This window comes from Aptenodytes patagonicus, chromosome 9, assembly GCF_965638725.1.
Source record: "Aptenodytes patagonicus chromosome 9, bAptPat1.pri.cur, whole genome shotgun sequence".
NCBI lineage: Eukaryota > Metazoa > Chordata > Aves > Sphenisciformes > Spheniscidae > Aptenodytes > Aptenodytes patagonicus.
The window spans coordinates 2,195,276-2,209,916 of NC_134957.1; the positions used below are offsets into that span (position 1 = coordinate 2,195,276).

General features: G+C 48.6%; 1 protein-coding gene across 1 annotated transcript in view; it reads right to left on the reverse strand.

The window, feature by feature from the left end:
• The window catches only part of HS6ST2 (heparan sulfate 6-O-sulfotransferase 2), a 135,433-nt gene extending 121,460 nt beyond the window's left edge, over window positions 1-13,973 (reverse strand). Inside the window, exon 1 of the mRNA XM_076346911.1 lies at window positions 13,430-13,973. Within this exon, the coding sequence (XP_076203026.1) occupies window positions 13,430-13,941 (512 nt within the window). The 5' untranslated portion in view covers window positions 13,942-13,973. The remainder of the gene's footprint in view (window positions 1-13,429) is intronic.
• Between the last annotated feature and the right edge of the window lie 668 nt (window positions 13,974-14,641).

Consider the following 14,641-nt stretch of genomic DNA (forward strand, 5'->3'; position numbering starts at 1 on the left):
TTCTGCTCCCCCCTTCTCCAAACATCCCAAATTGACTCCCACCAGCTAGCACACTGCAGATTTTAGGGTCACTTACGCTAGCCCAGATCGTGCCCTTGGGACACAACATGCTCTTCAGCACCTATAAATCCTACTATAACCCACTTCCAAAAGAAAGTGCGTCTCCCAAGCCCTCTAAGAGAGCCCAACACAAACTCCCACAAATACAAAAAGGCAATGACTTCTAGCAGTCCAGAACTGTAATTGCTGCCTTTATATAGCATCCCAGATGCCTGCTTTCCCTTTCCATAGGCTGTAACCAAAATGATTAGCCACACTGTAAAAGATGCAGCCCTAGACAGGCAAGCCATCTGCAAATGCTCCTGTGTCCAATGACTTCTGCCTGCCCTGTGTTTGGAGGGAGGATATGAGGTTTCCACCCCAAAGCTGTCCTCAGTAAGGGAACAGGTTCTAGGTAAGCTGAATATGCAGAGATGAAAGTCACAGGAAAGCAGTTTGGTAACGCCGGCTGCCAAAAAAAAAAAGCAACTTGCTTCACAGACTGTTTTAGTTTCTCTCAATGATCAGATTTCAGCTTGAGTATCCGTCGTCACGAGATGCCAGATCTCAGGTTTAACCAACCCGCCCTCCATTATCAGCAACAGGTACAAGTACTGGGACTCGATGATCTTAGAGGTCTTTTCCAACCTCAATGATTCTATGATTCTACTGTGAGACATACAAATATCCTCAAAAAGATCTTTTAATCACAGGAGTAAAGAGACCAGAATTCCACTTATCTTGATAGAACATTATATAAGACATTAAATATTTTCACTGTAAGGGAAAAAATAAAGTATGATACTGTACTTCATACCCATAACTCTTCCGTGAATACATAGGTTTACTGCAGGAAGTAATTCACCTTCATGACTTCAGGTGATACATGAGGAAAAGCAGAAGCAAAACTGTCCTGCTAATTCCAGGAAAATAACATAACATGACAGGAAAAGCAAAAACAACCCTTTAGACAAGAAACAAGAGCGCCTTAGATTCCTTAAAAAAGCCTATATTTCCAGTTTCCAAAGTACAGTTAATTTGCAACATTTAATACACAAGTTGTCGTCAGCCTTAAACCTCAATTTCCAGACCTCAGCTGTACCTAGGAGAGCAGCAGGATGGGCCAGACACACAATCAAATCCTCCAGCACGACTGCTGAGCCACTGCGGCCGAGGCAGAGGATCTGCTTATATATTTTACAAATAACCGGATCCTTCCATAATCCAGGCTCCGAGAAATTTTTATCTCACCATAAGCTCAGCTATTCTTAAATCCTTTCTATGTTTTTTTTTCCTCTGTGCCGCCTGATACACTGACCAATTTTATAAAAGGGGTTAGCTGATGGGAGGTCCGGATTCAGGTCAGATGGAGCTGGCCTTTTGGGTATGCCCTCCCAGATGCTGGTGGAGAAGAGGTCTAAAACTCCCCTTTTCCCCTGCACCCCCAAACCAAACCTGCCCAGGAAAGGCATCTATTCCCACAACCTTCTCCTGCAGAGGCCTGGCTGTTATGCAGAGTCTGAAACACCTGCTGCTTCTGGTTCTCCAGGTCCCCAACCCAAACCCAATATACTAGCCAGGATGGACACCGTCACATGGACCCATCAACTTACCCAAGCTGCTCTCTAGGTCTTCGGGTCCTGTAACAGGGAATCTCAATTTTCACTTGTCTCAGCAAGTCTCTAGACCCTACACCCTCTGCTCGTCTTGGTGCACATGCAGCTGCAGCACTGACCAGTTCCAAGTTGTAGGAAGAGGAGAACTACAGCAGGGAAAGCTGGCATCCCAAACGAGAGGAGAGACACATGAAATCCCTACTCTACAGAGCAGGAAACTTCACCACCCCAGGGCAACAAAAGGTGCTCAGGCCATTACACTGACCCCTATTCTGCAAAGCGCTTAGCAATACATTTAAACACTTTAAGTATATGCTTAAGCAATATATTTAAGTACTTTTGTTCACACAGTAGAGTTCAGGCTTGACAAGATACAGTTTGTGTGCATCTTAAACCTAGTGATGCACAACCTCATTCCGATCCCTTCTCCAGAAATATCAGCACTGTTCTCAGTTATGTGCCTTCAGTTAAATGTCCCAATAAATAAATTAAAAAAGATTTAGGGCAGATTCTTCCAAAAGCTGTATTGTACCAAACCTCAGGTCCAATACACTTAGCCATGCTCACAGACAAGGATAGTTATTCACACTTTTGTCCTTGCAAGCAACAAAAGAGCTCAGTAATCCAAACATAGGGCAGTGTTCACGCATTTCCCATGCAGTATTTTCTGCTGACTACATTTCTAGCAAAACTGCAGTTTCTTCTTGCACATGGTAGCATGTTGAATATGCCGCAAAATACTGGGTGATGAGACAGCTTGCAGAACTATTCCCCAGTCAAAATTCATCCCTAGCCATCACCCTCTTTTTCAGCTGTTCTGCATCACTGCTAGCAAGCTGCAATCTCCAAACTCCAGCAGGTATTATCAGCTGAACCTCAGCACTACCCCAAAAATCTAACTCAGTGAGGAAGTTGCTTCTATCCATAGAAATTCTGGGAGTGCTCATATTCCAACCCAGAATGCTGCTGACATCCAAAATGCAACTAGCAGCATGGAAAATGAGCCAGTAGCTTCTCAGGAGAAGCAGCTGCAGGTGCAACTACTCTTTGCATTTGTTTTCTCTGCCTCTCCTCTGGAAATGGAATGAAAAAAAGGCATTTATAACTATTTTGCAAAATGCATCAGTTATATTCAAGAACATGGGCCCACCTGGGGTCTGACCTGACCTGTTCCAGAGCCAGGACTGGTCTAAATGGCTATATAGGTAGTTTTGCAAACTAACAGTGTTCAAGAGATGTAAGGAACTGACTACAGCTGCTCTTATGTCTCTACTACCACTGCCTTCTGACAGTCTAGTTCTCTCCGCTCTGAGCAGATTCAGCCTTAACAGTCACCCATTGCAACCAGACAAAGCAAAAGCTTAAAGCAGAGCAGCAATGTTTCATTCCTATGGACTTTGTTCAGGCCATCTGGTGTCAGATACCCAATGTCTCCTATTTAGGAGAGCAGGTCCTAGCTTTTCTCACTATGCTTTTCTATGAGCCAGAGCACCAGGCTCACAGATGTACCTTTAGGGCATGCTCAGGCCATACTTTAGGACAACTGTACCAGGCTTCTGATCTTCCCAAGTTGTTCCTTCCAAAGAGTGAAGTCAGAGACTGCTTCATCCATGAAAAGGGGTGAAAACTAGATCGTGCAAGAGCTCTGGCATGAAAGCACCAAGCGGTGTGACCGCGCACCAGAAGCTAAGTGGTCAGGGAGCTTTCCTCTTCCATTCCCAGGAAGAGAACAAACACCACAGCCCCCACAGGACACCAGCACAGGGCAGTGTACATGGCAGGCTGGAGTCACCTGTCAGGACAGTACATCGGGTTTATATTTAAAACTACAGCTTCCCTGAATTCAAACTAAACACTTAAAAAATATTTCTAGTGCCTCTACCTAAGATTAGTCACATATAGGCAGCAGAACTAGCATACGCAGTCAGGCCATGAAATCCAACATCCTTTATGCTACATACACACAGAAAGATATCCTGATGCAAAGAGCTGAATTACATAAACAAGGCAGAGACCAAAAGGAAGAGGACAAGGCATGGTGATGGAGAGGGGACTCACGCCAGGTGTAAAGTCCTGGCTTCTCAAATCCCACTTGCATGTTTAGCCACCACTTTTCTCCCACACAGACCAGAGCCAAGATGACAGACCCCAGCAGCAACCCGCTGCCAGAAAGCCAAACAACTGACCTTTAAGTCAGCTTTATTTGAAAGCCAAAACTCTACTCCACATTTTATTGACCTAAAGTTATTGGAAATCACCAAAATCCAAAAGAAAACCTATTGAAGTTTCAGGTAAAGATGCATATTTGGGAAAAGAGAAAATGTAACGGGGAGACCGTGCCAGCACAAAACCTTTTTCTCTTACCAGTGACTGACTTGCAGCACACCAGAACTGAAGGAGTTAAAGCCTAATTTATGCCATTTATGTTTTTGCAAATCACTCAGCTATCATCAGGCAGACACATCCTGTTGCGTCTGACATTTCCTTGAGTGCTTTTGTCTTACTTCTCTGTGCTACCACTGTACTGATTAGATACAACACCCCCCACAGAAAAAACAAACAGCTCTGTGGAAGGCAGTAGCCATGCAGCCATCTTCCTCCCCATCTTCAGGTGGCAACATCAGTTCTAGGAGGCACTGCCTGCTGCTCTTCTGGGAGCATCGCATGGACAGATGCCTCCACCCGCATCCAGCCCCACTGAAGTCCTCTGCGGGCAGTACCGTGGGAGGACAACTCCCGCAGCATCTTTCCTATCAAGATGAGTTAGCTGCTGCCAAAGAAAGGGAGAAAGTTAATACCTGGTAAGTTTTGCTCAAGCAGGAGACAAGCACTTTCCCAGCAACTTTCTCTAAACCCGCAAGGAGGAAAAAAAAAAAAAAAGGCCAGCCCCAGAATGGCTTAGGATTGCTCCAGGGAATAGCTTTCCCACAGGCAAAAGGAAATGCTCTCCCCTCAGTTACCCTGAAAAAGCAACTCTCAAAAGCAGCTTCTCTGGCTTTGACCAAGGAAACACTGTTTTTCTTAATAGGGGGGTTAAAACAGTTGCTTTACTCTGAACACAAGGAAGCTTGGAGAAAATAATCAGTCACAGAGTGCTTTACTCACTTGATTTGGGTGTTTGCTGAAGGATCCCACAGTTCAAACAGCAGTCTGAACGAGCAGATTCCCACTGCTGGGAGCCTTGCAATGTTTTAATTCACCCAGCACAAAATGGAGTAAAGGAAGAATTGATCTTCCAGCTACTTGGACCTCTAAGAGCATCAAAACTTCACAGTCCTTTTGATAATGGGAAATTAGGAGCATTTGCTACAAGGATCTCATGAAAGGCATAGTCTTCTTCATGCTTTTATGGAGATGTGCAAAATCGTTTAATGCCGCAAGATTATCTCCCTCATAGCTGCATATATTTAGTTATATCACATCAAAAGTTTGGCTCCTTCAGAGCTGGATAAGCAGTTGAGAACCAAGAAGTAACATGATTTGAGTCTCACCCCTAATGGATCTTATGACTTATAGGTCTCTAATGATTTTTTTCAAGACTAAATAAATGGAGACTTCACTCAAAGCTGTACATAAGCAATATCTTAAATGGATTCTGTCTTTAAAAGCATGAACAGCTGAGGAAGAAGGCTAGAGTCAGGGAAGAGGAAAAAAGGCTAGTCCTAATTGCCACTCATTCAAAAACATTATCTTGTTATACACTTATATATGCTACCCACCCAGAGATATGTGAGTGGATGGAAATGGCAACAGTGAGTTACGTGTTTACCAACAGACTTTATTTCAACAAAAAACACCCCACTGGATGTTAAACACAGGTCCCACCCAATGAAAACATACTGAAGGAATTATACATTCACTGTTTACATCAGCAATATGAACTCAAACACAAAAAAACAGATTGCTTTGGCTTCTTAGTCTCACATTAGCAAATGCAATTATCTTTCATTAATTTTACAGAGTGTTCACAGTAGAAATTAAATCATTTCTTCATGTCTGTTTAAGAAAAAACTTTACTGTGTTAATTATTCATAAATACCAAAGTCTGCTACTTATTACTCATCACAAATGTGATTCATTTCAATAACGCCTGAATAATTCGGTGCTACCCTATTAGTCCCAGAACACACTGTACAATTGCCAGCATCAGCAAATCAATCACAAACAATAATCCACGCTCACTCTCCAGTGCCAGCTGACAAGGAAGGAGAGGAGGACGAGGAAGGCAGGAGCCGCACTGTCTCCCCACCCCAGTCACCACACTGCCTTCATCCTCCCATACAAAAATGCCATCTCGCATCTCCTGTCCTGGTTGGCTTTGCTCCCATCCAAGATGCTGCAAACTCGGACAGGCGCTGCTCGGGTGAGCATCCCAGACCCAAACTGGGAGCAGGGAACCAGGCTCCGGAGGGAGGAAGGCAGCGGCTGGGGATGCTCCATCGCTTTGCTTCCCCTCAGGTTTACATCTGGGCAGGCAGCTGTCCAGTGATGGGAATTAGCCGATCGAGAAGCAGGGGGAAATTAATCCTCACAAGTATGTAAGAAGCCTACAAGGGTAATTCCAAAAAAGGCTGAGTCTCACAAGGGCTGCTCGGCCACAGTAATCCCCACAGAGCGAAACAAAGCCCAGGCGCCATTTCTGCAGCTAAGTGGTTAAATAAGGAATTACTCAGAGTTTTGCGTCCTGGCCGCCTGCTGCTCAGCAAGGACAGAGCTAGCCCAACGCTGCGACTGCATGGCAGATTGGACATTACGGGGAAGGAAAGAGGGGACTGAAAAGTTACTACAGCAATAAAATATGCTCGAATCTACAAGTTACAGTAGTTACAATTTTTGTACTGTTCCCTCAGCCATTTTAAAAAACACACCTGGCCACAAAAAAAAAAAAAATCTCTTAAAGTTGCACCAAGTTACAAATACATTCCCGCCCCATAATAAAGTCAAGAAATCATCAGTACTTTGGACACAATTCTCTCCTCCTTACATTCAGTCGGCGCTCACAGGGGGCAGACAGGGCACGCAGACAGCCCCCCGCCAGGTCGCAGCCACGGTGGGCTCCAGCCCCACGGTCCTGCCCTCGGCACAACTCCCGGAGGCACCCTGAACCCAGCGGCACTTCAAGACCCATGTCCACTCAGAAAGATCCATTCCCGCATCCCATTTTCAACCACATATTAACTATTATGCTTTCTAGCAAGTTATGTGAGCTAATTTGGGCTGGTGCCGTACAGAAACACTGCCTTTATTATTACAGTTGTGGAGATAGTAAATTAATGCAAAGGATTGCACACAGAGGCCTAATCTATTTGAGGTAAATCAATGCATTGCACATTTAAATTGCTCTGCTTTCCTTCAGAAAAGTACATTGAAGTGATTCATTAGGCACTGAACTGTTCACAAGAAACAGACCAATTCTCTTAGGCATGCCAGTGCATCTCTGCTAGTTAAATTTAAAAAGCAATCAAATCTACTAATAAGTCCTTTTTGCTGACATTTACATCAGTAGAGAACATGATTCCTGACAATTCAGATTAAATAAATGAGGGGCAAATTAATCTCAGTTAATACACCTCAGAACTGATGCTCAACCTGTTAAACTTAAAAATCTGTCTTTTAATAAAAATAAATAACCTATTGGCGATGCTTGATTTCCAAGCACCTTTGATTATAACCTTTAATAAAGGTTAGAAAGTTATGAAGAGGAATCACAAGGCATAATCTGTGTCTATTTTAATATAGTCGATGCATGTATTTATAGTTTCATTTTAATATTTATTAATTCCCAGAAAAAGTTAGCAGAAAGGCACCTTTTCAAGAAAAAGTAATCATGTCAGTACAATGGCACCATGCCACGGTGTTCATATTCCCACTCTCTTCTTTAGGGAGGACCAACTCTGATAACAAATGCAATAAATAGTGCAAGGAATTCTTGCCCTACTGCAATCACTGGAACTTATTTTTGCAACAACTAACATCATCTCTCTACCCACAAAAAAATTCTCTGAATTTAAAATAAAAGGCAGTAGGAAACATACTTCTAAATAACTAAAAGACAATTTGCACTTTATTAAAGATTTAGAGAAGAACTGAAGAGACCTAATATGGAAAATGATTTTTAAATCCCTTTAAGAAGTCCTTTAAAGAGTCCAACACTTTATCTGCAAAACCACTGATATCAATTTAGAGAGCTTTGTAAGTCCTATACTCCAAACTTAAAAAAACCCCATGAACTTAAGTTTACAATCAAGACCTTCAAGGTCAGGCCCTGTAATGGGAGTATGTGAAGGAACTACTTGTACTTATGAAAATAATCCCCTGCCCGTCCCCTCAAAGCCCCTTTTTTGCTATGCAGGCTGGCTCACTGCTTCCAACACCCCAAAACCAGACCCAGCTTTGGTCCCACCAGGTGCCAGGCGGGGAAATTCAGCTGCCGCAGACACACATTCGCAAGTGGCGAGGTAATATTCACCGCATACCTCATCCTGCAGCCGCAGCAGCCACCACATCGAAATGAGCAGGATCATTAGGAAATCCCGCTGATAAATGAAGCGGCACGGAGTTGCGCGGGCCTGGCAGCATCTCTGCAAATGCTCTGTTATATTTTTTTTTTTTCCCCGGCTTTATAATTGTTGCAGAGTTTTTCCCGGTGAGTTTCAGTGATGCGTGTTTCAAGGGCAGGCAGGCACCCTCCCGGTGCTCTGGCCAGGACCCAAGTTACAGCAGGTCACCCCATCTGCTCGCTCACAGCCTCCAGCTCAGCCATGCTGGTCCCCTTCTCTCCCCGAGCAGCCCCCCCGGCCAGGCTTCGTCCCCAAAGCAGCAGCACTGGGGGACCCCATCCTTGGAAACGGTGTCTGCTCCACCAGCATCCAGAGGTTTTGAATTGTCCACCTCCTGCTGAAGCCTTTATTATCCACCCCAAGCCTTGGGGTGCTGTGGGACTCTACAGCATCTCTCCTGCCTACAAGGGGTTTAGTGCCGATGTACGGGGCTTAACTACTCCCCAAATTCCACCGCTACAGGTAAAACAATGGAGCTCATCCCCTTGCACAGCTATATATCACCTTTGCTGTTTCAATAGCAGCTGTTGAGTAGGCCTCTCCGCAAGAAGCAAACCCCCCCAAGTGATTTTTCTCTCCCTGACAGCATTACATGATTTTTTTCCCCCTCCACACAGAAGCAGCTTGCTGAGAAAACCCAAGCGCAGAGCCCAGCCTGCTCCAGGAGGATCCGAGCTCGCGCCAGAGCTGATGGCAAAGCCGCCTTCTTGCCGGGGCTCTGCCAGCGGTCCAGCTTGCGAGGAGTCAGGCACACCGCAGCGGACAAGACTTGCGGGTGCAAATCCCACCACATTTCCAAGAACATGAGGATTAATCTGTTCAGCCAATGGAGCCACACGCAGTAAACATTTCCAGTTTGCTGGGAAATGTTTTAAAGTATCTTTTCTTTAGATTTTCGTAAGACTTAACTTAGAAGAGTTTAACTAACATGTAGGGACAAGACAAGAACACCCATGCATTGCCAGGGGCTTCTGTCCCACATCACAACATCGTGGTGCCAGCACCAGGCCTCTCAAAAGCCAGTAGGCACCAACCCTGGTCCAACAGGCTTGTACCAGCAGCGTAAAATGTCTTCCAATTTCAGGCTTTCTGGCTCCAGAGGCAGTTCTGCAAGCTCATTCTTCTCTCAACAGAGAATGTCTCTTTCCTTTAATGCTAGCCAGGATTAATACAGCCCGACCTTTACCCACAGCCATGTCTCTCACCCGACAAGGGTATGAAGCCACGACACCACTTAAGAATGTAGGTATCTGTATTTGCTCCCATGTCTCATTACATTTTCCAGTCTAACCCCAAGGCCTTTTGTTTCTTGCAATGGTGCCATTGGATTTATTGCTATAGACAAGTTTGGTAGATACTTCCCATAATAATTAGCCAGAGCCGAGCAAAATCTCAGTTCTGTGATGCTCTCACACACAGTTACTTTGGATGCTGCCTCAGTTCAGTGTGCCAAAAGCTTTGAGGCTTCCACAATCAATCAAGTGACCCAAGTCAGTCATTCATGACTAGGAAAAGGCACATTTCTCCTTTCTCACTGCCGATGCCAAACGGCTGAGACAACCCCCTCCTGTCTGCCACCACCATCAGCCCATTCCACCAACCTCCCAAGAAGCAAATCCAGAGCACTCAAAGCATCAGCTGTGCCTGAACCTTCCCCTTCCCTCTCCCAAGATTTCCGGATGCCGCAGTGGTGAGTAGCGCTGGTGGAACAGGAGACAAGCAAGAACAGGGGCATACAGAACATGCACCCCAATGGGACCCAAGGAAGAAAAAAAAAAAAAAAATCCCTCTCCCCACACCCAGAGATTCATGTTCCTCTAGGGGAAGGAAGGACCAAAGGAGGAGAGGGAGATCTGTTTAGCTACTTACTACTTATTAATGAGCACAGGCCACCACTACCAAGGAAAGTAAGTTTTGGGAACCTATATGCTCATAGACAGGAAAGCACCATTGCGTTAAATCCCACACAAAACATATCACAACAGCCATCCCGAGTATTTCTACTGCTCCAGCACAGGAATCTGCCCTCCAGGCCTGCAATTCCCAAAGAAAAGAGAAGCAGGCTAGTGATGGGATTAAGAGCAGAGGCTGGAGGATGAATGCTGCAGGCAACAAGGTTCTTCATGGGCATGCCCTTCAGGCTGATCCCATCAGATCATATCACAGTGATGCTCTGTACCTAGTGCTGAGCATTACGAGGTCCAGGACAGGGTATCCTCCAGATCAACAAAGGTTCAACTTTTAAACAAAAGAAAAGGCCCCTACAGAACAGCCCAGCTAACCAGCAATCTGACAAGTAGACTCTCCATGCCCCAAAAGGCAAACCTCTGTGCAAAGTAATCACACACAGGTGCCAGCTAAAAAGTTTGCTGGAAAAACGCCCACACATTTGGCTATTCCCAGACAAGGCTACACAGCCCAAAGACAGTAATTACAGATTGCATTATGCAGCTGCCAAGCAGTTCAAACCACTCTTAAAGCAGGTCTCACGTTTTAATCACCTCGATTATAAATGCAGGAATTCCCACCCTTGTCAAGCCAAGCCTCACTTGAGGAAACCGTCCTCTGTGCTTGACCGAATCCTGCTCCCTGCCCTGACGATGCTCCCCAAACAGGCCTTGCACTCCTCCAAATTGCTCCCTCCTCTCTCAGGATTTGCACACCAGGGCCGTGCCGTTCCTTCCCTCCCTGCCAGCACTAACCCAGCACATGCCACCCAGGACAGCCAGGCCTTCCCCCAAAAACCCCAGTGCAGGAACAGCCAGGCTGGCCCCGCTCGGAGCCAGCAAGGCTCCTCCGCTCAGACACCCTCATCCCACACCAACTGCTGCTCTGAAAGCAGCTATTATCTGTCCAGAAAGTGCTTAGATTAGAGTCTGTTACTGGCACTGGGAATAGGTGCTAATTAACTAGTTGTCAGCTGAATGTTGCTAAATCGAGAACGCAAAATAAAATTAAAGACAAGGTATTACAATGGGCAGGAAGACTTGAAGGGACTATTGTTTAAGAACTTCTTCTCTTCCTGTATTTTTAAACATTTAGAAGTTGCAGTCCAAATAATTGCTTATCAAGACATTATTTGGGAGAATAACTGTAGCTATTAAGCAAGCTGTGTAATTAGGTTATTAAAAACATAACATAATTTCAAAGCCTTTGAGAGAGTAGACCTCTATCTAACAAAATCATCACAGCTTCATTTTCCTCCCTCTCTCCTGGCTTCAATCCCGAGTCACGAGTCCTAGTGACCTCTCAGAAGTCGGCTATCATGATGTACATGGTTTGCTGGAGGAGGAACCGGTGTTCCTCAAACACCAGTGATGTTTGAGGAACCATCACTCTGAACCCTTGGGCAGGTACACGAAATGCTTCTGTTTTGACTCAGAAAAGAATGTTTGGTAATCCAATGGAAAAAAAAAAACCAAAACACAAAGCCAAAAGCTACAGACAAAAACTCAGCTCTCCAAGCCTGGCGTTCCCTTCTGCCTACGGTGGCGGGTTCAGGACAAGGAGTCTCCTGTTTTTCTGGAGGGCACGACTAACCCCGACCTGCCTCTGGGGAAGGAAGGGAATCCATGCCCCACAGCTACTACTCTGGAGGCCAGACCCATCTCTGGGGGAAGAGAAAGAAAGATCACTGGAAGCTGTTCAGCAAAAGAGAGTGCACGTTATGCAATTTCCATTTCTGCTGACAAACAACATATTTATAGGACAGGTAAAACAAACTACGTAGCCCGCAAGGCTCAGCAGCCTGAAACCGGGAAGCTAATAGACCCAGAGAGCAAGGAATTGGTTCCTGATGTTTGCAAATGGGATGTCACAAAAATGGGACAATTAAATTTTAAAGCACTAAGGAAAACAAAAGAGCAGGAATCACAATAGCCAAGTCTCATAAAGAGCTGTTTCTTGGGTACAGAAAGATAATGACGCTAACCATTTTTCTACTAGATGGCAGTGTAGTGTCATACTATACAAAAGGAATTCTAGAAAGAAATTGCTTCCTATCTCAAGTGAATCTGTGCTTAGACTTGACTTCAGATAGCATGATATATAACAGTACCCTCATTGTAAGGGGACCTGCCATTAGTCTAACAGCACAGTAGGAGCGATACCCTCATTTCTAATTTCCCAGCAAAGCAACATGAAAAGATACTAAAACCCTGAGCTGTTCTGCTACACGGTACAGCTGCACGCACAGCTGTGGACAAGCTACTCGGTCTGTTACAACTGAAGGTAGGCTGTAATCAAACAGCTCCAGGAGCAGAGGAAGCAGGTCCTCGCTGCTCAGGAGAAGCAGCCAGCTGGGCTTTTCAAAGGCAGGGGCAGCATTTAGGCAACCACCTAGCTATGGTCAGGCAAGGTTAGCAACTTCAAAGGAAGGTGCAGGGATGAAGAGAGCAATGTCACTAAAATTCAAAACGCAAACACAAAATAAACAAGGTTAGGGCTGAAGGACAACGCAAATATCTGCAGGTAATATTCAGCCATAAGAGTAACCTTTACTTTGCAAGGCCACCATCCGCATAAGCTAAACTTCAGACGTAGCAAGATACAGTGGCTCACAAACACTCCTAAAACCAGCATTAATTCCTGGCGTACACAAGAGCTGCAGCATGTGTACCCGGGGAGCTTAATACAACGAGGTGATTTGCCAGAGATGGAAAAGCTCTCGGGGGAGATTGCAGGCGGCTGGAGGACCCTCGCTTCTGCCTGAGCCGTGGAAGAGCCGCACGGGGGGGGTCCCCGAGCCGTGGGGCTGCCAGGCCTGTTCGTGCGTCACCGTGCACGATGCTCACTGCTGCTAAGGACGGGACTCTGTAACTCCTGGGCTTTCCCCACCAGCTGTTACAATCGCGACAGCCTGCGGGACGTCATTTGAAACGCTTAACTCGCAGCCGAGCGGGGGTTAGGTTTTGTTTGCCCCGCAGAGCTCAAGGCACGCTGCACCCACCACGCCAGCCCCGGGCCGGTTTGGCTCCCAGAGCCCTCGCTGCAGCCAGCTCCGTGCCGAGGTGCGCGGTACCGACCGAGCTCGCAACCCGCCGCCCCTCACCGCGGCAGCATCCCCGCCACGACTGCGCCCAGCGGGTCCATCGCTCATCCCGCCGCCGCCGCACCGGCGCCCTGCCACCACCACAAGCCGGGGCGGGGCAGGGGGGGCGTCGGGGTCCACGGGAAGCTCCCCGGGGAAGGCCCGGGGCCCCCGCACGGCCTCACCTGGAGGGCCGGAGCCGCACCTCCTTCTTGCTGTCCACCACGGAGGGGACGCAGTTGGTGAGCTCGGTCCAGTCGGCGTGCAGCCCGCAGCTCCAGCCGGTGGAGAAGCGGGAGAAGAGCCAGGTCTCCCGCTTGCCGGGCCGGTGGCAGGTGCACTTCTTCTGCCCGGCGCGGCACTCGCAGGGCTGCTCCAGCTGGATGTTGCGGACCAGGTGCCGGCCGAAGGTGGTGCCGCCCGTCTTCTGGATGTGCAGGAAGACGATCAGGTCGTCCCCCTTGATGTTGAAGTCCACCCGCCGCAGCAAGTCGCCGGCGGAGAAATTGAAACGGGGAACGAAACGCGCCGGCGTCTCGTCCTCCGCCCGGTACGGGTCGGCGGCGGCGGCGGGGCTGAGGGCGCGGAGCCGCAGGAGCTGGCACTCGGTGCCCGGGCAGACGTACTGCAGCACGATCACGGCGAAGAGGAAGAGCATCACCAGCGCCAGCAGCACCTTGTGGGACCGGTCCTCCATCGTCGCCGGGAGCGCCGCGCATCGCCGCCGCTCACAGCCGCCGCCACCGCGGGGGGCCGCCCCGGCCGCGCTCCGCCGCCATCGCCCCGCCGCCGCCGCCGGCCCTTCCCGGCAGCCCCCGCGCCGCCTCCCCTCAGCGCGCCCCCGCTCGGCCCCGCCCCGCCTCCGCTCGGCCCCGCCCCCTTCGCCGGGCCACTCCCCCTCCACCGGGACCGCCCCCGCCGCGGCCTTACCGGTGCCGGCGCGCGCTGCGCGCCGCACGCGTCCGAGCCGCGCTGCACCGGGAGCGGGAGCGGGACGCTGCGGTACCGGGGAGCTCTGCGCTGCACCGCGCTGCAGGCGTGGCCCGGTACCGCTGCGCAGTGCTCTGCGCTCCGGCCGCCGTGCGGTACCGGGGTGCACGGCGCTGAGCCGTGCTCCAGCCGTGGCCGGGCACTGGCCGCGCTGTCCTCCGAGCACGGCCCGGGACGCTCCGTGCTCCTGCCACGGTGCCGGACCGCGCGGCGGTCTGAAGAGCGCCACATCCGCAGGGGTCCGTGCGTGGCCCTATAACCGTTCCCACCCCGCGGGAGCTCCCTGCGGCAGCAGGTTGCCCCGGGCGGAGGCTGCTGTTCCAGCAGGGAACGTCCGACTGAACGGCAGCGATGCCGCCATCAGCCCGTCCATCACGCACATCTCCATCGCTGGCCCCGCTGTGCAC